A 19,397-nucleotide genomic window follows, 5' to 3' on the forward strand; every position below is an offset into this window, starting at 1 on the left:
GTAAGAAGTTAATTGACAGAGGGGAGGGTCCCTCCAGAGTAAGATTTAACAAGAACCAGTCTGGTTTATTTGGAAGTAGAAGCCTTCTAGAACTCTTATTTACTTTTTAAATCGATTGTATTTTTATTTAATACGTATGTGGATTTTTTTTTCAGGATGTTAAAGTTTTCATGTTGCCTAGGACTTTAAACAGAGGTCTCAAAAACTGAGAAAAATATAGTAGGTGTCAAGGCTTCTTACATTTTGAATAAAGGTACCAATCTTCCTATGGAGGAAATTCTAAGAGACTGATGAAGGAATTCTGCCAGGATAAGCCTCCTGACAGTTACACAAGAAAAGACAGAGAATTAAATGGAGATTGAAGAAGCTGATGATGAGACTATCTTTGTAAAGTTGTGAAAGTGCTGTGACATTTCCCCTCCTCATGGAGAAGGGAGGGTGCATTAGTTATCTATTGCTGCATAACAAATTATCCCACAACAACAAACATTTATTATCTCACACAGTTTCTGCAGTGGCAGGAATTTGGGAGCAGTTTAGCTGAACAGTGCTGCCTCAGAGTTTCTCACCAAGTTGCAGTCAAGATGTCATCTGATTAATTAAGCTGAGGTCACATGCATAGACTCTTGCTATAAGAAGGCCAGAAAAACTGAGTAACTGTCTTTATCACTTTCTGTAAGCAGTGCTCACCACCAAGACACATAGTGGGGAATTCCCCAAACACAGAAAGAGAACTCAAATGATGGACAGCAGAAAATAAAGCCACAAAAATATCAAATGTAAAGTCATCCCTCTGGCTGCCCAACACCAATATAACCACTGCTTTCAATGCTTATACTTCAAAAAAAAGTTGTCACTTAAAATACTGCAACTATCCATTACACAGTCAAAGATGCACTCACTCTGTCACCCTCCAAAAGAGTCAACCCAATGCTTCATCAATTACCACATCCATCCTCCATTTCTAAGTCTACAACCTCTAGTTGCTATCTTTTCCTCTGCAACTTACTAAATAATGAATTTACCAACAATAGGACACCCCACATATAATAGTGAAGTAAAGGGTAAAGAAAGAAAATAAAAGTTAAAACACTTAAAAGTATACATGATACATCAAGAAAGGAAAGGAAACATGACTGTTCTCATTTCTTCCCCTGATCATGAGAATTTCACTTCCCTTTATGACTTCCTTTTTCCACCAGCCATTCTGTTGTCCCTTTACCTTCAACCAATACATTCATTTCTAAGGGATCTGAGTGTTTGATGTACCTATCTGTTTAAAGCTATATCAGCAAACCTATTTCTGCTTCATGATCAGGGTTAATTACTTCCACCAAAACCATAACCTTGCTCTTCTTCTCCTTCCTATTCAGTGACACAAGACATGCAAAATGGTGAGGTGGCAGTCCCAGCTCCAAATCAGTAGAACCGTCGTTCAGCCTTGTTGGAGGAATTCCTTTCTTTGGTAACAAACCTCTAAACCAGCAAAGTCCAGAATCTCAGAGAATGGCAGTTTAAAAAATTGTAATTGGGGGACATTAGGTGTAATATCCCTCTGTTCCTAAATCCACTAATTTTACCTTTGGAAATGTAGTGGTTTTAAAACATATCCACAAATTCTTTGACATTTCTCCCATTTTAAAAAAAAGGAGTCTCCTTAGATATAAGCAGCCTTAGTGACTAAGTTCTATGAATTGAATGTGGCTGAAGTGACACTGCAGGACTTCTACTGTTAGTTTAGAAAAGGCATTACAGTTCCCACCTGGATTTCCCTCTCCTGGCATGCTTGCCCTTGGAACCCAGCTACTATGTTGTGAGGAGCCAAACAGCACTGTGGAAAGGCCATGAGTAGGTGTTCTGCCCACAGATTCAGCATCAGTCACCAGACATGTAAAGGAGTGGGCCTTTAGATGATGCCAGCTGCCAACTTTTTAGCTGCCCCAACTGGCATCAGGTGGAAAGTGGAACAGAGATAAGCTGTCCCCACTGAGCCCTGCATAATTACAGATTTGTAGGCAAAGTAAATGTTGAAGTTGCTTTAAACGACTAAGTTTTGGGGTGGTTATACAGCAGTAGATAACAGGAACAGGAAGAAAGAGTGCCAAATATTGCACACTAGTTCAAAGCATATACTGCATCCTATAAAATAGCATCAAAAAGGGTTATTTTCCAGAAAGCACCATAACTAAGACTTCAATAAGACCAGGTGCTTCTTGGTGATAGACTATACAATTAGACCAATGAATTCTATGGCCAACAGCCCATTGCATTGCTTCTTTCATTACAGAGTGAATTTCTTGATCAGAAGCAATATGGTGTCAGACACAATGACAGTGCATAAAGCATTCAGGAAGTTCCCAGATGGTGGTGCTGACAGAGCAGAGCAATCAAGGAAAGCAAATTTAAACTTAGTGTATTTCAGAGAGGACAAATAACTACCACTTCCTCGATGACTGGGAGGGCCAATGGAATCCGCTTGCCTCCAAGTGGTTGGCTGGTCCTCCTGGAGCATGAGGCATATCACCAACTCAGGACTGCTCACTGCTGCTAGCAACCTGAACGCTCAGCAGTGGCTTGATGATCCCATGCACAGCTCCAACCTTGTTATCATCACCATTTCATTCATGAGTCCACTGAGCAATCACTGAGCCTGGAAAAGGAGGCTGAGTTTAATCCACAAAGCTGTTCATTTCATCCATATGATTCTTAAGATTCATTCTGCAAAGTCCATCACCATATCCCTTCCCAAGGCTTCCTTGTCACCAGTTCTCCAATCGTGCTCTTTCCATGTCCTCGACCAACTGGCCAAATAATTAGCCTGGGACCATCAAGACTTACAATTAGTGTCAGGAAAATTTCCTCAGGTCAGACCTTCATCCTGAAAGGTCTAACTGTCCCAGTATAAGAGATGATTTAAACCAGATACTAGAATGAGCCCCAACTCCTTCAGGATTTGGAATTTAGTCGTCTCTGTCAACATTTTTTTTTTTTTTTTTTTGCCGTGGGTCATGCGGGATCTTATTTCCCGCCCCCGACAGGGAATCAAAACCATGCCCCCTGCAGTGGAAGCTCAAAGTCTTAACCACTGGATCACCAGGTAAGTCCGGCTGTAAACAATTTTAACTAGTATTTTTTGCCTTCTTATAACATCAATTTTTTTTTGGCCGCTGAGTCCTAATCAGGACCGCCAGGGAATTCCCCATCTCTTATTTAAACGAACACTGTGCGCCTCCATAAGATGGGGCCACCTCCTTTGCAAACCTTTCTATTTCTCCTCCTTCCAGGCCAGTTTATAATCCTCCGCCTTTTTTAGGTACTTCATGGCAAATAGGCCGGTTCCTTTGGCTGCCCACGAATGTTTGAGGGAGTGGAGGTGGAGTCCATGGCGCCCATCTCCAACATTAATTCTTTCAGCGCTTTTCTTATGCCTACTTGGGCCTCTGAGGAGAACAGCGCAAGCCAGGGTCCAGGCCCACACAGAGCTGGATACAGATTGCTCCCTTGGGTCACAAAGTGCCTCTCTCTCCGCCAGCACTATATGCACGCAACGATTTTTAAGTGCTTCTGCCGCACCACAGGGTCACCGGCCGCAGCGACAAATCGTCCCTGAGAAAAGCTCCACCATGCCTCGGCCAAAGGGGAAGAGGCGGGACATCCGCCCGGTCCAAGCCACTTCCGGAAATGACGTAGGACTGTCAACATGCAAGATGGCGGCCCATCACCGGCAGAACACGGCAGGGCGGAGGAAAGTACAGGTAGGGGACCCCGGCTCCTCGACCTCCCGGGCGTGGCAGGCATCCCCGGGCCCACCTCCAGCGAGCAGATATCTCGGGCCGCGGTCGGCCGGGGTAGCGGCTTGGGGCGAGCGGGACGGGGCGCGGCCGGCGGCTAGGGGTGGGGCTGCGGCTCTAACGGCTTGAGGAAGGGGCGGGGGGCGGCTGACTGGACCCGCCGGGGCCCCGTCCCGGGACCCTTGGGCGCGCGGTTGGGAGCCTGGGGTTGCCGGTCGTCCACTGTTTCGTAGGCTTGGGCTTGCGTGGTCGGGCTGGGCTCGTTCCCCGCCCGTCTGCCTCCCTTCCCTTGCCTGTCTCCCAAGCGCTGTGCCCAGCGGCGTCTGAGCGGAGGCCTGCGGGAGCTTCCCCGCGGGGCGGGCAGCGGAGTGAGTGGGCCCGTGCGGGGGCGTGGCGGGGCTGCGGCTGGGCTGCGGAGCCCTGCAGGGTTTTTAAGCAGGGGTCTGCATGTGGGAGCCCCCTGCCTCCTTTTATGCGGGAGCGTCCCCCCACCCCCACGGTGGAAATGACGTGGGAGTATGCTGGTGTTAGTGGGGGAATTATAATTTTCAGTGTTTTGGAATTTAATTTCGTCTTCACCATTTCTTCTTCAGAGTGCATCCTTGAATCTTTCTTTCTGTTTCTCTAATGTATTATTCAAGGGTAAAGAGTTACCTAACCCGCCCGTGTGTGCTTTATGCCTTCGTGAATCCAGTTTTGTTTTGGGTACGTTTAAGCGTTATTGCTTTCTATTATTTTCAACGATCTGAGGAGTAAAAGCCCTATTACAGGTGTTTACCTGCAGGTATGTTGTATGTAGTGGTGACAGTACGGTGCACTTATTAAACATTCACTGAGCACTTAGTTTAGGCCCCAAAATGTGCAAAGAATTGAGAGAGTACAGGAATAAGTAACACCCAAGCTTTCTTTATAAAACACAGCATTATATATAGTTCTACAGGTTGAAATCAGCCAGTGTTTAATAGGTAGTCCGGACAAGGGGCTCCTTCATTGAGGAAATGGCTGTAGGTCATAAAGTCTTCTGGCCAGTTCACTTCTTTGTTTTATTGATCTCATTGATCAGTACAGTGTCCTAGGCACTCACTTAGATGTTTGTTGAATTGAGTGACATTAATAAGAATCTAAAATAGCATACCTTGTTGGTGATTTTTAAGTGCATCAGTGATGGGATTTAAGTAACCCCAGCATCCAAGTCAGGTGAGAATGTCTGTTCCTGACTAAAATGTAACTCAAAATTGTAACTTGATTATATTCTAGACACTAGAGTGCTACCACCTTCCTTAGGGTAGTAAGGAGAGTTAATCAAGTGTCTTAGTTTCTTGCATTTAGACTTAAAAGTCAATATAAAAGTACTGGATGGGGGAAATGTAAAGTAGCTGCAGCATGTGTGGAAAAACTGAGTGTTTTAATAAGCTGAGTATGAGCCATTGTATGCAGAATGAGGAAGATGATCATTTCACTCTTCACTGATCAGAGTACAAAACTAGAGTTTGGGGATCAGCACTTAGCACCTTGTTCTTAATAGGTATAGCAATCAGATCGGTGAAGTGACTTGAAGCTATTTCCTAGGAAGAGCATTCAGAAGAACCATATAAGATCAGTCTGCTGAAGAGAAGATTCAATGAGTCTTGTTAGCTGCTTTCAGAATTTGTCTTTAAGGTGTAGAACCAGTATGAGAAGCCGCAGAGATTGATTTTATCTCAACACAAGGGAGAACTTTTGTTTATGGAAATGTTTTTTAAACTAGTGCATGTTCATTGCAAAAAAAAAAACCCCACAAACAAAAGTGTAAATGATAATTGTCTTCCACCCTTCAAAGAAAACTGCTTTGAAGACTGTGAGATATAATCCTAGCTAAGGGTTTTTCACTGAGAGCCCTATTGACATCTTGGGCTGGATAATTCTTAATTGTGGGAGGACTGTTGTTTTCCATCATCCTGCCTTCCCACTAGACACTGGCACCTTCCCAGTTGTGACAACGAAAATTGACTCTAGACATTTTCAGAAGTCCCCTGGAGGGCAGAGTTGTTGCTGGTTGAAAACTAATGTTCTATACTTCTTCGTGTGTGTACCCGACTTAGGTGATTTTTTTACTCTAAGTGGAGTCATGATATTCACTGTTTCGTGTCTTCCTGTTTGTCAGATTTTTAAATACACATTTCCTTTGACCCAGCAATTCCTTGTCTAAAAAATTGTTTTACAAAAGTACATATGCAGGGCTTCCCTGGTGGCGCAGTGGTTGATAGTCTGCCTGCTGATGCAGGGGAGATGGCTTCGTGCCTAGGTCCGGGAAGATCCCACATGCCGCGGAGCGGCTGGGCCCATGAGCCATGGCCGCTGAGCCTGCGCGTCCAGAGCCTGTGCTCTGCAACGGGAGAGGCCACAACAGTAAGAGGCCCACATACCACAAAAAAAAAAAAAAAAGTATGTATGCATATATCTTTCTCTCGTTATGCAAGGGTGTTTATTATAGGAATGCTGTCATTGTGAAAAGCAAAAATCTAAATGTTTATCAGTAGTAAATTGGCAGATAAGTTAGGTACATTCATATAGTAGACTAGTTTGCAATTAAAAGATAAGCTAGATATATATTATTAAAAAGGAAAGGTGTCCAGAAGTCAAAATAGGAAATCAACATAGCATGGTCCCATTTCCACAAAGGAAATAAGGCATTTTCAAAGTCTGGAAGGATATCAACAGTGATTATCTCTGGAATATTACATTATGTGATTATTGGTAAGGTGGGAAACAGAATATCTTTTACTTTAAAATAATGAACCTTTATATATTTTAACTTTTTACAACATTCTTTGCTCTTATAAATTTTTAAAAAATCTTTCCATTTTGGAAAAAATATATATGGCTACAGTAATTTATTTTGCCTCTTGGCTGTCTGTTTCTTGTACTAAGAGGCAGTAGCCCTGAGCTCCGTTATCAAATAGTAGGCCAGAAAGAACCGTTGAGACTTATAATATTGATAAATAACCAGTGGAGAAGGGTCCAAGCATACTACTTATTAATTATAGACACAATGAAGAATGAGCACATGTCCTACCATCTTAAACTTCTAAGGAGACTGGAGGTGAGTATGCGGTGGAGGGGTGGATTTGTGATTGTCTGAAACTTGATCAGACAAATGTGTGAATTTAAATATATGATGCAGCTCTCTCCTGGTAATCAGGATATCACAGCAAGGCTTTTCAGTCCCTGGCAATCCCTTTAATGTTATGATTTTCCAGCAACCTGGGTTTGTTGGTTGGCTGTCTGTCTCCATCTTTCCTTCAGCTGTGGCCTCTTTTCCTTACTTGCTTCAGAACTCTTGGAATGAGGTTGGACAAAAGTTACTAGTGTTCATGGTTTAGGAGCAATAACCATGCCCTAGTACTCAGTGTTGGTCCAAGAATGTAAATACTTGGTCTTTCATAACAAGATGATTCTTTTGGTTGGAAATGACCCCAAATCCAACATAACCGGGTTCACACAATAAACATATGTATTGGCTCATATAAATGATAACTCAAGAGGTGGTGCTAGCTTCATGCAAATCTTGAACCAGCAGATTCACTGTGACTCTCTACCCTGAGGAGTGATGTAAAGTCACCTTTACCATTGGGCTGCCTCCAAGTTGTCCTCTCCTATTCCCAAACTCCTAGATCTGGGTCTTCCCTCTTGGTGGCATGGTGGCTGCACCTGTTCTAGACCTCAAATCCTTTCCCCATACTATCCATGGTAACAGTCTCTTAAATAGTCCCTACACAATTTCTTCTGGCATTTGCTTGCTTTGAGGAAGATATTGGGGAGCAGTGGGGAATATAGAGGCAACCAACAAATGTCTGTTCTACCAGTACTAATCCCCTTTCCCTGCCAAATATTTAGTTATTCTAGACCTAGTCAGAGCTCAGTGTGGTCTCTACTCCTCATTCTGAGCCCCAATTCTGGGTTGTTTAATCTTCAAGACTTTCTTAAGGTGGCAGTAGGATGATGCCAAATCCTGGTTTCTCAAGGAAAGACCCTTATAAATTAGCCATATGTCCAAGGTAAATTACTTTTTATATAGGATGGATAATAAAAAATTCAGTGCCAATATGATATCCAGTGGAACAGGGGTCAGTAAACTTTTTCTCTAAAGGGCCAGGTGTTAATATTTTAGGCTTTGCAGGCTATTCTCCTGTTTGGTAACCACTCAACTCTGCCATTATAACATGGAACCAGCAATAGGACAATATCCAAATGAATAGGTGTAGCTGTGTTCCATTAAAACTTGGTTTACAAAACAAACCTTGGCCTGGATTTGGTCCTTGGGTGGTTTTTTACTAACCTCTGTAGAAGTTTTTTTACTAACCCCTGACTAAGAGAAGTCAGGCTAGAAATTGTCCTATTTTTATTTGCAAGACTGCTTTTTAGAATACTTTTTAAAATCAGCACTCTCGAAACATAGGGACAAGCAGAAAGTCATGGTCCACGAGGTTGAACAGGAAAAACACATGTAAGAATTATTCATATTTGGCCAATTTTTCTTGGCCAAATTTAGCCTGATGTAGCCTGAGAGCTAGAAGTAGCCTTACGCAAAAGAGCTGTGTGGTTCTCTTTATAAGGTGTTACAGAACAGGCAAAAGTAATCTATGGTGAAAAGGGTCAGTTCTAGATTGTCTGGGGGTGGGGTGTAGAGGTTGGGAAGAGGATGAGGGAACTTTCTAGGGTGGTGATGTATATATCTTGGTAGAATTTTGTATTACACAGGTGTATTAATTTGTCAGACGTATCTATGTATACTTAAGATGTGTACATTTCACTAAATGTAAATCTTACCTTTGAAAAAGGAGCCATAAATAAATAATGAACTCTGGTCAGTGATATACATGCTGAAGTACTTAGGGGGAAATACTATTAATGATGCACAACTTAATTTGAAAGCCATTGAAAAATGATATGGATCAAATGGATGGGTATGTTCAAATGGATAGAAAATGTTCATTGTAGAATATATCCATGTGGATATATGGATGTTTGCTGTGTAATTCTTCCAACGTTTATATGTTCTCTAAATTTTTCATAATACGATGTTGGGGGAAAAATAACCTTTAAATGTCAAAAAATGATTAATGATAAGCAGCAGAGGAGGGAAAGTGAAATGTTTTTGTGGTAGTCAGAGAAAGCCTTGCTCGGAAGCTGACTTTTGAGTAAGAATCTAAGAGAAATGAGATTGTCACTTGGGGGAAGAGCATTCCAGTGAGAATATCAAATGCAAAGGTCCTGAGGTGGGAATGTACCTGGCCTATTTGTGGAATAATAAAGTTGCCATTGTGGTTGCCATGGAGTGAGTGAGGGGAAGGGAGTAGGAGCTGAAATCAGAGAGGTAACTGCAGGCCAAATCATGTAGAGCACTACAGGCCATGGTAGGGCTTTGGCTTTTACTCCTGAGTGAGGTAGGAAGCATTTGGTGGATTTTGAGCAGAAGAAATGTGTTTTCTCAGGATCACCTGACTGCAGGTGAGCAAGGGCAGAGCAGAGAGACCAGTAGCTATTTAAGAAATCCAGGTGCTATATGATAGTGGCTCCACCCAAGGTGGTGAAAATGGGTTGAATTCTGGATGACAAAACTGGCTGACAGGATGTGAGATGAGAGAAGTTGAAGTAAGGCTGGCACTAAGGTTTTGGGCCTGAGCAACTGGAAGAATGGAGTTGCCATTAACGTCATCAATGAGGAAGACAGGAAAAGCTCATTTGGAGAGAACTGTCAGGAGCTCGGTTCGGGACATGCCGTGATTAAGATGTCTGTTAGACATCCAAGTGGAAATGAGTTAATGCACACCTCCGGGAAACCTGGGGGGAATAGCCCAGAGTGTCCTCTTTGTGAGCCTGAAATGCTTTTAAGTCTCCTTTCTTTTCTTAAAAATATTGTGATTCTGTACTCATTCTGTAATATATCCATATTTGTTTTCATACAAAAAATTGTTTATCTTTGATAAAGGAGGCAGGAATGTACAGTGGAGAAAGGACAGCCTCTTCAATAAATGGTGCTGGGAAAACTGGACAGGTACATGTAAAAGTATGAGATTAGATCACTCCCTAACACCATACACAAAAATAAGCTCAAAATGGATTAAAGACCTAAATGTAAGGCCAGAAACTATCAAACTCTTAGAGGAAAACATAGGAAGAACACTCTATGACATAAATCACAGCAAGATCCTTTCTGACCCACCTCCTAGAGTAATGGAAATAAAAACAAAAATAAACAAATGGGACCTAATGAAACTTCAAAGCTTTTGCACAGCAAAGGAAACCATAATCAAGACCAAAAGACAACCCTCAGAATGGGAGAAAACATTTGCAAATGAAGCAACTGACAAAGGATTAATCTCCAAAATTTACAAGCAGCTCATGCAGCTCAATAACAAAAAAACAAACAACCCCATCCAAAAATGGGCAGAAGACCTAAACAGACATTTCTCCAAAGAAGATATACAGAATGCCAACAAACACATGAAAGAATGCTCAACCTCATTAATCATTAGAGAAATGCAAATCAAAACTACAATGAGATATCATCTCACACCAGTCAGAATGGCCATCATCAAAAAATCTAGAAACAATAAATGCTGGAGAGGGTGTGGAGAAAAGGGGACACTCTTGCACTGCTGGTGGGAATGTGAATTGGTTCAGCCACTATGGAGAACAGTATGGAGGTTCCTTAAAAAACTACAAATAGAATTACCATATGACCCAGCAATCCCACTACTGGGCATATACCCTGAGAAAACCAAAATTCAAAAGGAGTCATGTACCAAAATGTTCATTGCAGCTCTATTTACAATAGCCCGGAGATGGAAAGAACCTAAGCGCCCATCATCGGACGAATGGATAAAGAAGATGTGGCACATATACACAATGGAATATTACTCAGCCTTAAAAAGAAATGAAATTGAGATATTTGTAATGAGATGGATAGACCTAGAGTCTGTCATACAGAGTGAAGTAAGTCAGAAAGACAAAGACAGATACCGTATGCTAACACATATATATGGAATTTGAGGGGAAAAAATGTCATGAAGAACCTAGGGATAAGACAGGAATGGAGGCGCAGACCTACTGGAGAGCGGACTTGGGGATATGGGGAGGGGGAAGGGTGAGTTTTGACAGGGCGAGAGAGAGTCATGGACATATACACACTAACAAACGTGGTGGGGTGGATAGCTGGGGGGAAGCAGCCGCAAGGCACAGGGATATTAGCTCGGGGCTTTGGGACAGCCTGGAGGGGTGGGAGGGGGAGAGTGGGAGGGAGGGAGATGCAGGAGGGAAGACACATGGGAGCACATGTATATGTATAGCTGATTCACTTTGTTATAAATCAGAAACTAACACACCATTGTAAAGCAATTATACCCCAATAAAGATGTTAAAAAAAAAAAAAAAAAAAAAAATTGTTACTGTGGTAGGCAGAATGCCCGCCCCCCACCACTGCCAAATGTCCATGCCCTAATCCCTGGAATTTATGCATATGTTATGGTTACATGATAAAAAGGATTTTGCAGCTGTAATTAATGTTACAGACCTTGAAATAGGAGGATTATCCTGGATTATCCCAGTGGGCCCAATCTAATCATGTGAGCCCTTTAAAAGTAGAGAACTTTCTCCGCTGGAGGACCAAGTCAGAAAAATGTGAGACATGAGGGCGGCCCTTCTGTTGCAGAAGGCACATAGAAAGCATGAAGATTGCAGGCAGCCTCCAGGAGCAAGGATGAATCCCTGGCTAAAAGCAAGCAAGGAAACAGGGCCCTCGGGCCTACAACTTCAGGGAGCTGAATTCAGCCACCAACCTGAATGAGCTTGGGAGCAGGCTTTCCTAGCGTAACCTAACTGGATATTGCTACTGGGGGAAATACCCTGTCATTTTTCTCCCTGTCAGAGTCCCTTTAACTGTCTCTTCCAAATGCATACTTCGTACTGATGGTCTGGCTTCTGGCTTCCCATCCCTTGCAGAGTCCTTATAGTACCTTGTCTTCCTTCCCCCCCCCCCTCCTTTTTTTTTAAGCAAATCAAGGCAGAAATGAGTCCTCATCTTCTCTGCCTTTGCCTGTACTCTTGACTTTGCCTAAATGAAGTTTTTCCAGGACTTTGTTCACTCATTTATTGCTTCTGTGTCCAGCACCTTCTACTCTTCTTTTTCTTTTACTTCCATCTCTTCTGCCTGCAAAGCTTGCCTATATCTTGAGAAAAAAACTTCACTTACTGTCTTTCCCCCACTAGAATGAAAGCTCCCGGAGGGCTTCTGTGCTCACTATTGTATCCTCAGCATTTAGAATAGAGCCTGGCAACTGGTGGATGCTTAATCAGTATTTGTTGAAAGACTTGAATCCTATTTTTCTTCTGTCTACAGCCAACTTTTTTTTCTTTAACAAGTTTTTAATGTGATATGTCTTGGAATATATCATTGTGTGTAGTTTATTCTTTAATGACTACATAGAATGGATGGACCATAATTGACCTAGCCATTTTCTTATTGAAGTTATTGTTCCTATTTTGTCCATCATGCTAAAATTTACCAAAAAAATTAATAGCAGAGTTATGAAATAGTAAAGGAAGTCTTACAAAAGTAAGCAAAAAGACAGAGATAGATAGTATAGAATGCATAAAAGATGAAGGATCAGTTTGAAAGTTCCAGCATCTGACTGATGAGAGTTTAAGAAGGAGCAAAGAAAACAGAGATGGTTATTAATGAATTGATGTAAGATTTCCCAGAGCTGAAAGTTTCTAGATTGAAAAGGCTTTCAAAGTACACAGCAAAATTAATGATAAAATGACCAAAAATTATCATGATAAAGAACCCCCCCAAAAAAATACCCACCAAGTAAAAAGAGAAGATCCTAAAATCTTGGGCTGTATAGGTGGTGGTGCGGGAGAGAATGAAAATGGGATCACCTTAAAGTTGAGTGAAACAGAATTGGCATTGAATTCAGTGGCAGCACTGGATGCTAGAGGAAATTAGAGTAGTGCTTTCAAAAGCTGAGTTTTTTTCTACATGGACTTCTTTATCCTGCCAAATCAAGTGTCAAGGTAATGACCTTTTCAGACATGCAAGGGCTAAGTCACCTCTCATGTACCTTCTTCTATGTTAGTTTCTTAAGGTCCTGGGGATGTAGTTCTGCCGTACTGGGAAGTGAGCAAGGAAAAGAGACATTGGAATTCAGGAAACAATGGCTCTAACCCAGGAAAGCAGTAAAGGGAAGCACCGAAGGTGACAACTGTGCCAGCAGACTGAGAGGGCAGCCAGCCCAGATTAGAGTGAGAATGTGGGAGATTCTGAGGGGGAAGCCTTGTGGGAAAGTGGGGGTTGGAGGTGGGTTCTTGCTGGACTATCTAATATGCTGCAGTAATTCAAGAAAATCGAAGTTAAAGTAGAGGGAGCCATTGAAGGAAAGAAGGAACTCTAGGGAAAATGAAGAGCTCTCTGAGGAAGGAAATGTATTCATAATATAGTACTTGGCTAGTCAGTAGATAGCAATTACAGTCCAACAGTGTAGCACTGATTATTTAATCAACCAAAAACAGTGATAGATCTATCGATATCAGAAGAGTAGAGGGAAGAATTACTGAGGCAAGTTTCAGAGCTACATCCTAACCTACCATAGCTTGAGTAAATAGGCGATGTCTAAAATGGATAAGGATAAGCACAATATTTCGAGAAATGCAGTAGCTATCTAATAGAAACAACCAAGAGTTGAAATTAATTACCTCTAAGGATTAAGACTGGGTATGGGGAGTCTTAACCAGACAGTAGGGAGATGGTTTTTCATTATTGTCTTTCAGTACTATTTGATTTTCTGAATACAGGCAAGAATTAGTTGGATAAGAATTAAATTATAAATTCAAAAAACTAAGTAATATATGCCTATTATAAAACATTCATACTGTATTAAAAAGGCATGAGTGAGTGACAGTCACCATAATTCCATCACTCAGGAATAACTACTGGTAGTTTTATACATGTATATCCTTCTAAACTTGTGTGTTTATTTTTAAATATATGTATATTTAATATTATGCAACATTTTTACAGTAATGATTATTATACACTACTGTGTTAGACCATGCATACTTCACTTAAATATACCCTGGGTTTCTTCCCATATTAATCAGTCTAGAGTTACACCAACATTTTTAATGATTAAATAGTATTCTCTTTTATAGATGTGTGTGCCAAAATTTACCCAACTAGGTTGGATACTTCTAGTTTTTTGCTGTTTATTTTGGTTGGGGGGGTGGGGGTTGGTTTGTTTTTTTTTTTTTGCGGTATGCGGGCCTCTCACTGTTGTGGCCTCTTCCGTTGCGGAGCACAGGCTCCGGACGTGCAGGCTCAGCAGCCATGGCTCACAGGCCCAACCGCTCTGCAGCATGTGGGATCTTCCCGGACCGGGGCACGAACCTGTGTCCCCTGCATCGGCAGGCAGACTCTCAACCACTGCGCCACCAGGGAAGCCCTATTTGCTGTTTTTAATCTCACATCTGTAATAGATGCCCTTAAAGAGCTTGGTCCAAACTTGTTTTGCTGAGAATTCCTTGCCACCTGGAATGAGGACTGACAATCATGTTATTCTCTGACCCTTTCCCACTGGGCCAATCAGATCATCTCCCAGAAATTTGAAAATCAAGATTCATATATGCTACCTCATCTTCGTTAAATAGGAAATGTACTGAGAAAAGCTGATAAGGAGCCTTGAAGCCCCAGAGGAAGAGGCATTAAGAGAGACTGAAACTAACATTGAAGCCAGCTTGTTTCCTGATGGTTTTTCAGTATCTGATGCATGCAAAAAATATTTATGGGATGTCTTTTGTATGCCAGATACTATATTAAGGATACTGCTGTGGTAGGAGGAACAAGGCAGACAAGTTCCTTGCCCTCTTGCAGCTTTTATTCTAATGGAGAAGATATAGCAAAAAAGATAAATATGCAGCGTGGTAAGAATTGTAGAAGAAATGGAGTAGGGGAGGTGATAGGGGAAGGAGATCAGGGAAGGCCTTTTAGAGGAGATTACTTTTCTGCTAAGACCTGGAGTGTGAAGGTGAGGGTGAGTCAGCCAAGATGAAAGCTGGGAGAATAGTATTCTTGTGGGGATGGGAGAGGTGAGGAATCTTCTTGGCACAGGGCAAAGTAAATCTGAAGGCCCTAGGATGGGAAAGAACTTGATGTGTTTGAGGAACAGGAAGGAGTTTAGTACGACTGTCGTCAAAGAGCGTAGGGGAAGTTAGTTTGAGGTGAGTGTGAGTTTGCAGGGTAGAACCAAAGCATATGAGGAATTTGGACTTGACTTTAAATGCAGTTGAAAGCTTAAGTAGAGAAGTGCCATGATTTTATTTTAAAATGTCTCTTATGAGTCATGATTGAATTTCCTGCCCTTGAGCTCTGTTAGATATCCTTGTTAAATTCTCATCTTAAATTCTCCATTTTTAAAAATATTTAAGCTTGTTTGAGTAGATTTCAGTTACAGTTACTTGCACCGAAAGGCCGGGTTAAAACAACATCCTTGTCTTTGTGTATACAACCCTGGCCCTTTTCACATCTTTTATTATTTATGTGTTTGTTGGCCATTTTCTTTTCTTTTAAAAAAATTTCCTCTTCGTGATCTCTGTTTTTCTTTCTGTTGGAGAGGTTGACTTTTTCTGTTGTTATCTGAGGAATCTTTGTATGTATGTTGTCAAGAGTAAACTCTTGTCTTTTGTATTCGTTTTTTCCCCAGTTAGGTGTTTGCCTTGTAACCTTGCTCATGTTATTTTTTTGACATTCAGAAGTTTGCTTTGTTTTAAACAACAGCTTTAATGAGATAAAATTCACATAAATTTACCTTTTTAAAGTATACAACTCAGTGATTCTTAATATATTTGCAAAGTGCATTGACCACCTAATTCCAGAACATCACCCCCAAAAAGAAATCCTGCACACCATTGTAGTCATTCCCCATTCTCCTCTTCCCCAAGCCCCTGAAAACCATTAATCTACTGTCTGTGGATTTTTCAGTTGATGGACATTTGAGTTGTTTCCCTTTTTTGTGAATAATGCTGCTGTGAACATTTGTGTATGTATAGAAAGTTTTGGCTTGTGTTTGGTCAGATCAGCGTTGCCCTTTTCTTTTGCAAAGATTGTGGTCTTTCTTGTCACATTACCAGAGCCTTCTCTATGTAGAGACTATGTAAATACTTGCAAGTATTTTCATGATTAGGTTATTAAATTTCAATCTTTAGTCCATATGAAAATTCATTTTGGTTTAAGATTTGGAGAGAGGATATTATTTTTTGCAATAGAATCACTGGATGTTCCTAGATAATTTATTAAATAATTTATCATGCCCTCATTGTTTCAAAATCTGTTTATATCAAAATAAAAAATGTATAATGGGAAAATATGTTTCTGAATTTTGTTTTATTTCATTGATCCTTTTATATATTCATATTGTGGTCCTCCTTTGTAATTCTGGTAGCTTTATAATACCTTTTAAGATATTTAAAGAATATCCTTTCATTTAAAAAAGTGACTGGGTAGTCCCCTCAAAGCATTGTACTATTGGTATATATTTTGTCAACTTCTAGAAAGAAATCCAGTGAGACTCTGACCACAGTTGGGTTAAAATCACAAAGTTAGGAAAAAATTGTTTATTTTGGATCTTCCTGTACTACCTTCCTGTACTAATATGGTATGTCTCTTTTATTCAAGTTTTCTTTTATGTACCTTGTCCTGTTGATTATGTATCTTCTTTGCAAAATGAATTTCTAGATATTTATTTTTGTTGCTATTGTAAATAGGGTCCCCTTTCCCCCATTATATCTTAACTGGTTATTTCATTAGAATAGAAAAGTTTTGCTTTTGGCTGCCAGCCAGCTTGTTGAGTTTTTCTTGATTGTAATTGCTTTTGGTTGATTCTCTTGAGTTTTCTCATGGAGCAGACAGAGGTTATCAACCATAATAGAGTAGGGAAAAGTTCTCTGAAAGAAAAGTTTAGTGTGTTATTGGAGAGCAAAACCTCATTTTGCTTAGCAGGTCAGAGAAGGTCTTTTTGAGGAAGCATCATTTCAACAGAAATCTAAAGACTGCAGTAGGAGTTAGCCAGACAGAGTGGGAGGAAGAGCTTAGCCAGACAGAGTGGGGCGAAGAGCTTCTAGACAGAGGGGACCAGCACATGTGCCCGTCTGGAGGCACAGTATGTGCAAGGAGTGGGAGCAGTGAGCAAGGATGAGGGGCAGGAGAGGCACTTGAGGAGTCCAGATCCAATCCTGAGTCTAGTGGAGTAAGCAGCCAGAGGGGTTTATGAACAGGGAGCGATATTCCTATTTACATTTTAAAAAGATATTTCTATTCATGTTTTAAAGATTCATCCAGCTGCTTTGTAGAAAATGGATTAAAGACAAACAAGGGTAGGAGAGAAAGTCCAGTTAGGAGATATTTGCAGTGGTTTAGCCTCAAACTTGCTTATCTTGGTCTAGGCTATTATTAATGTCACTCTTCTCTCCTCAGCCCTTCAGTCTCTATAGAGTAAAATAAAGTTTTTATTGGATTCGGAAATAAGTTTTATATTAGAAAACATGGGATTTTGAATTTCAGATTGGCCACTAGAAGGCTACATTTTATTATCACATGTTTGTAGCTTCATAAACAGCAAATCTTGACATATTTGTCAGGTTTCCTATGTTATTCGAGATGAAGTGGAGAAGTACAACCGAAATGGGGTCAATGCCCTGCAACTGGACCCAGCACTAAACAGACTTTTCACGGCAGGTCGAGACTCCATCATAAGAATATGGAGTGTCAATCAGCACAAGGTAAGTCAGGGATTGAGTTTATATTTTAAATCTATATTCAGTAAGTTTTGGTCTGTCTAATATGGTGCCTTTCACAGTTTCAGATTTAATCTCTTTGAGCACTGAGTTATTTGGTACACTCTATAAATAAAGACTCTGCAACCAGAATTCAGTAAGCTGCTGAGAAAAACACCCCAGGGGAGTTTCAGAAGTGTTTTAGCTAAGACAGGGACTCTATAAACTAGGTTTGTGATAAGAGCCCTTTGCTGCAAAGGAACAAAGAGATTTGTCTGGTAGGGAGCTTCTTTGCAACAATTTATTTTTCTGTTTTAAATATGTTCCCAAAAAGCTTTCTTGCATCCCTTTTCAGTGTTACTAAAAAAAGATTGAATATGCTTTTACATTTATAATTAACCTTGAACAAGTATTTGATATCTTCATTTAAAAGTGATTAGGGTGCCCACAAAACCCATAGGGCCTTATTATATAGTATAAGTTGGTGTAAAACTATGAAAACAGGAGCAGGACTTAATGATATGTGAAGATAAATCCCCAGTCAAATGGAAAGGAGTTCTTTTTGTATTTTGTTTGAATGCCTGTATTATGAATGACATAGAAAGAAAGATTCAGGGAAGAAGAAGGAGCATTTCTTGAACTCCTAGCTATGTACCAGACACTTAGCACTTTCGTATCCAATATGGTTTTAATAATCCTTCAAGGCAGATATTAAGATCCATTTTCATAGGTGGGAAAACGGACTCAGAGACTCTAACCCATGGTTAAGTAGCTAGTTCATGACAGAGTTAGAACCCAATCTAACCCTGAAACCCTGATGTTCGACCTTGTCATTTTAAAAGTCTGTGTCTTTTAGCAAGCTCTACAAGTCTGATGCTCCATCTGAAAAGGAACCACTACTTTGCACGGTTCCTGGATAGTTTCTTTAAATGGACTTTGGTCCAGCGGGCTTTGAATTCTTTAACCAGTGGAAACAGTGGTGGCCCAATGTTAAAAACATGGAAAGTAAGAAAACTATGGCTCTGAAATGCTTTTTGGAACTTATATTTGAATTGGAATGTCACTTTCCTGGAAATTTACAATATTTCAAACAAATTAAGGAAAACACAAGAACTAGCCTGGAAGAATTAGAAAGCTGCCTATCCTGCCCTCAGACATCTCTTTCTGGTCCTCATTTTTATGACAAGATTGAATAGCATCATTTCTCAACTAGACTTGTAGAGAGCTGTTCTTTTTGCCCGTGAATCATCTTGAACTTGCCTGTCTTAGGTGTAGGATGTAACCAAATATTCTTCTTCAAAAGTCCTCTTCTGGTGATTAAGCCAAGTGAGAGGAATAGAAAAATCTTGAGTTACTGAATTGAAATGATGATCCTTTAGCCCTTGGGTTCCATTTCTTCTCTGAAGGACTGTAGATACTGTGACAAAATGTTTAGTTCACAGATAAAAACAGCAGTAGGCAGCTAAGAGCAGAAGCGTGCATCCCTCTCTGCAGTCTGGCTACGCTTCTCACCACTCTCATCAGCTTCCTTTCTGTCCCTGCTGTCAGCTTTGAGCCTTCACCACTGCTGAGTCAGATCCCCCCAGCTTGCAGATTTGTTCATGTCCTGTCCTTTCTAGTGAACCCCTTCCTATTGCACTCGTGTCACACACAGTGCCTAGCCCAGATCTTGTTGCCTTCACTAACTCAGGGCATAAAAATTAAGCATTTTTCCTGGAAACCTGGACTTTCATCAGTAATAAAACTGTCCTGAAACAAAACTTCTGTTTATATCTGTCATATGGAAGCATCAATTGTTTG

At 40.8% G+C, this 19,397-nt stretch overlaps 1 protein-coding gene across 6 annotated transcripts in view; it reads left to right on the plus strand.

Moving 5' to 3' along the window:
* Positions 1-3,677: 3,677 nt before the first annotated feature.
* Positions 3,678-19,397, plus strand: part of WDR48 (WD repeat domain 48) — a 46,679-nt gene continuing 30,959 nt past the window's right edge. For 2 of the 6 annotated variants that reach the window (XM_065884750.1, XM_065884751.1), the window contains exon 1: positions 17,469-17,603. Coding sequence is in view for 4 of the 6 variants with exons in the window: in XM_065884745.1 (XP_065740817.1) it covers positions 3,708-3,755; positions 17,463-17,603 (189 nt within the window). In the remaining 2 variants the exon portion in view is untranslated. Of the gene's footprint in view, positions 3,756-17,462; positions 17,604-19,397 lie in introns of those variants that run through there. The other 4 variants (XM_065884747.1, XM_065884748.1, XM_065884745.1 and 1 more) reach the window with 3 other exon arrangements.

This window comes from Phocoena phocoena, chromosome 10 (assembly GCF_963924675.1).
Source record: "Phocoena phocoena chromosome 10, mPhoPho1.1, whole genome shotgun sequence".
NCBI lineage: Eukaryota > Metazoa > Chordata > Mammalia > Artiodactyla > Phocoenidae > Phocoena > Phocoena phocoena.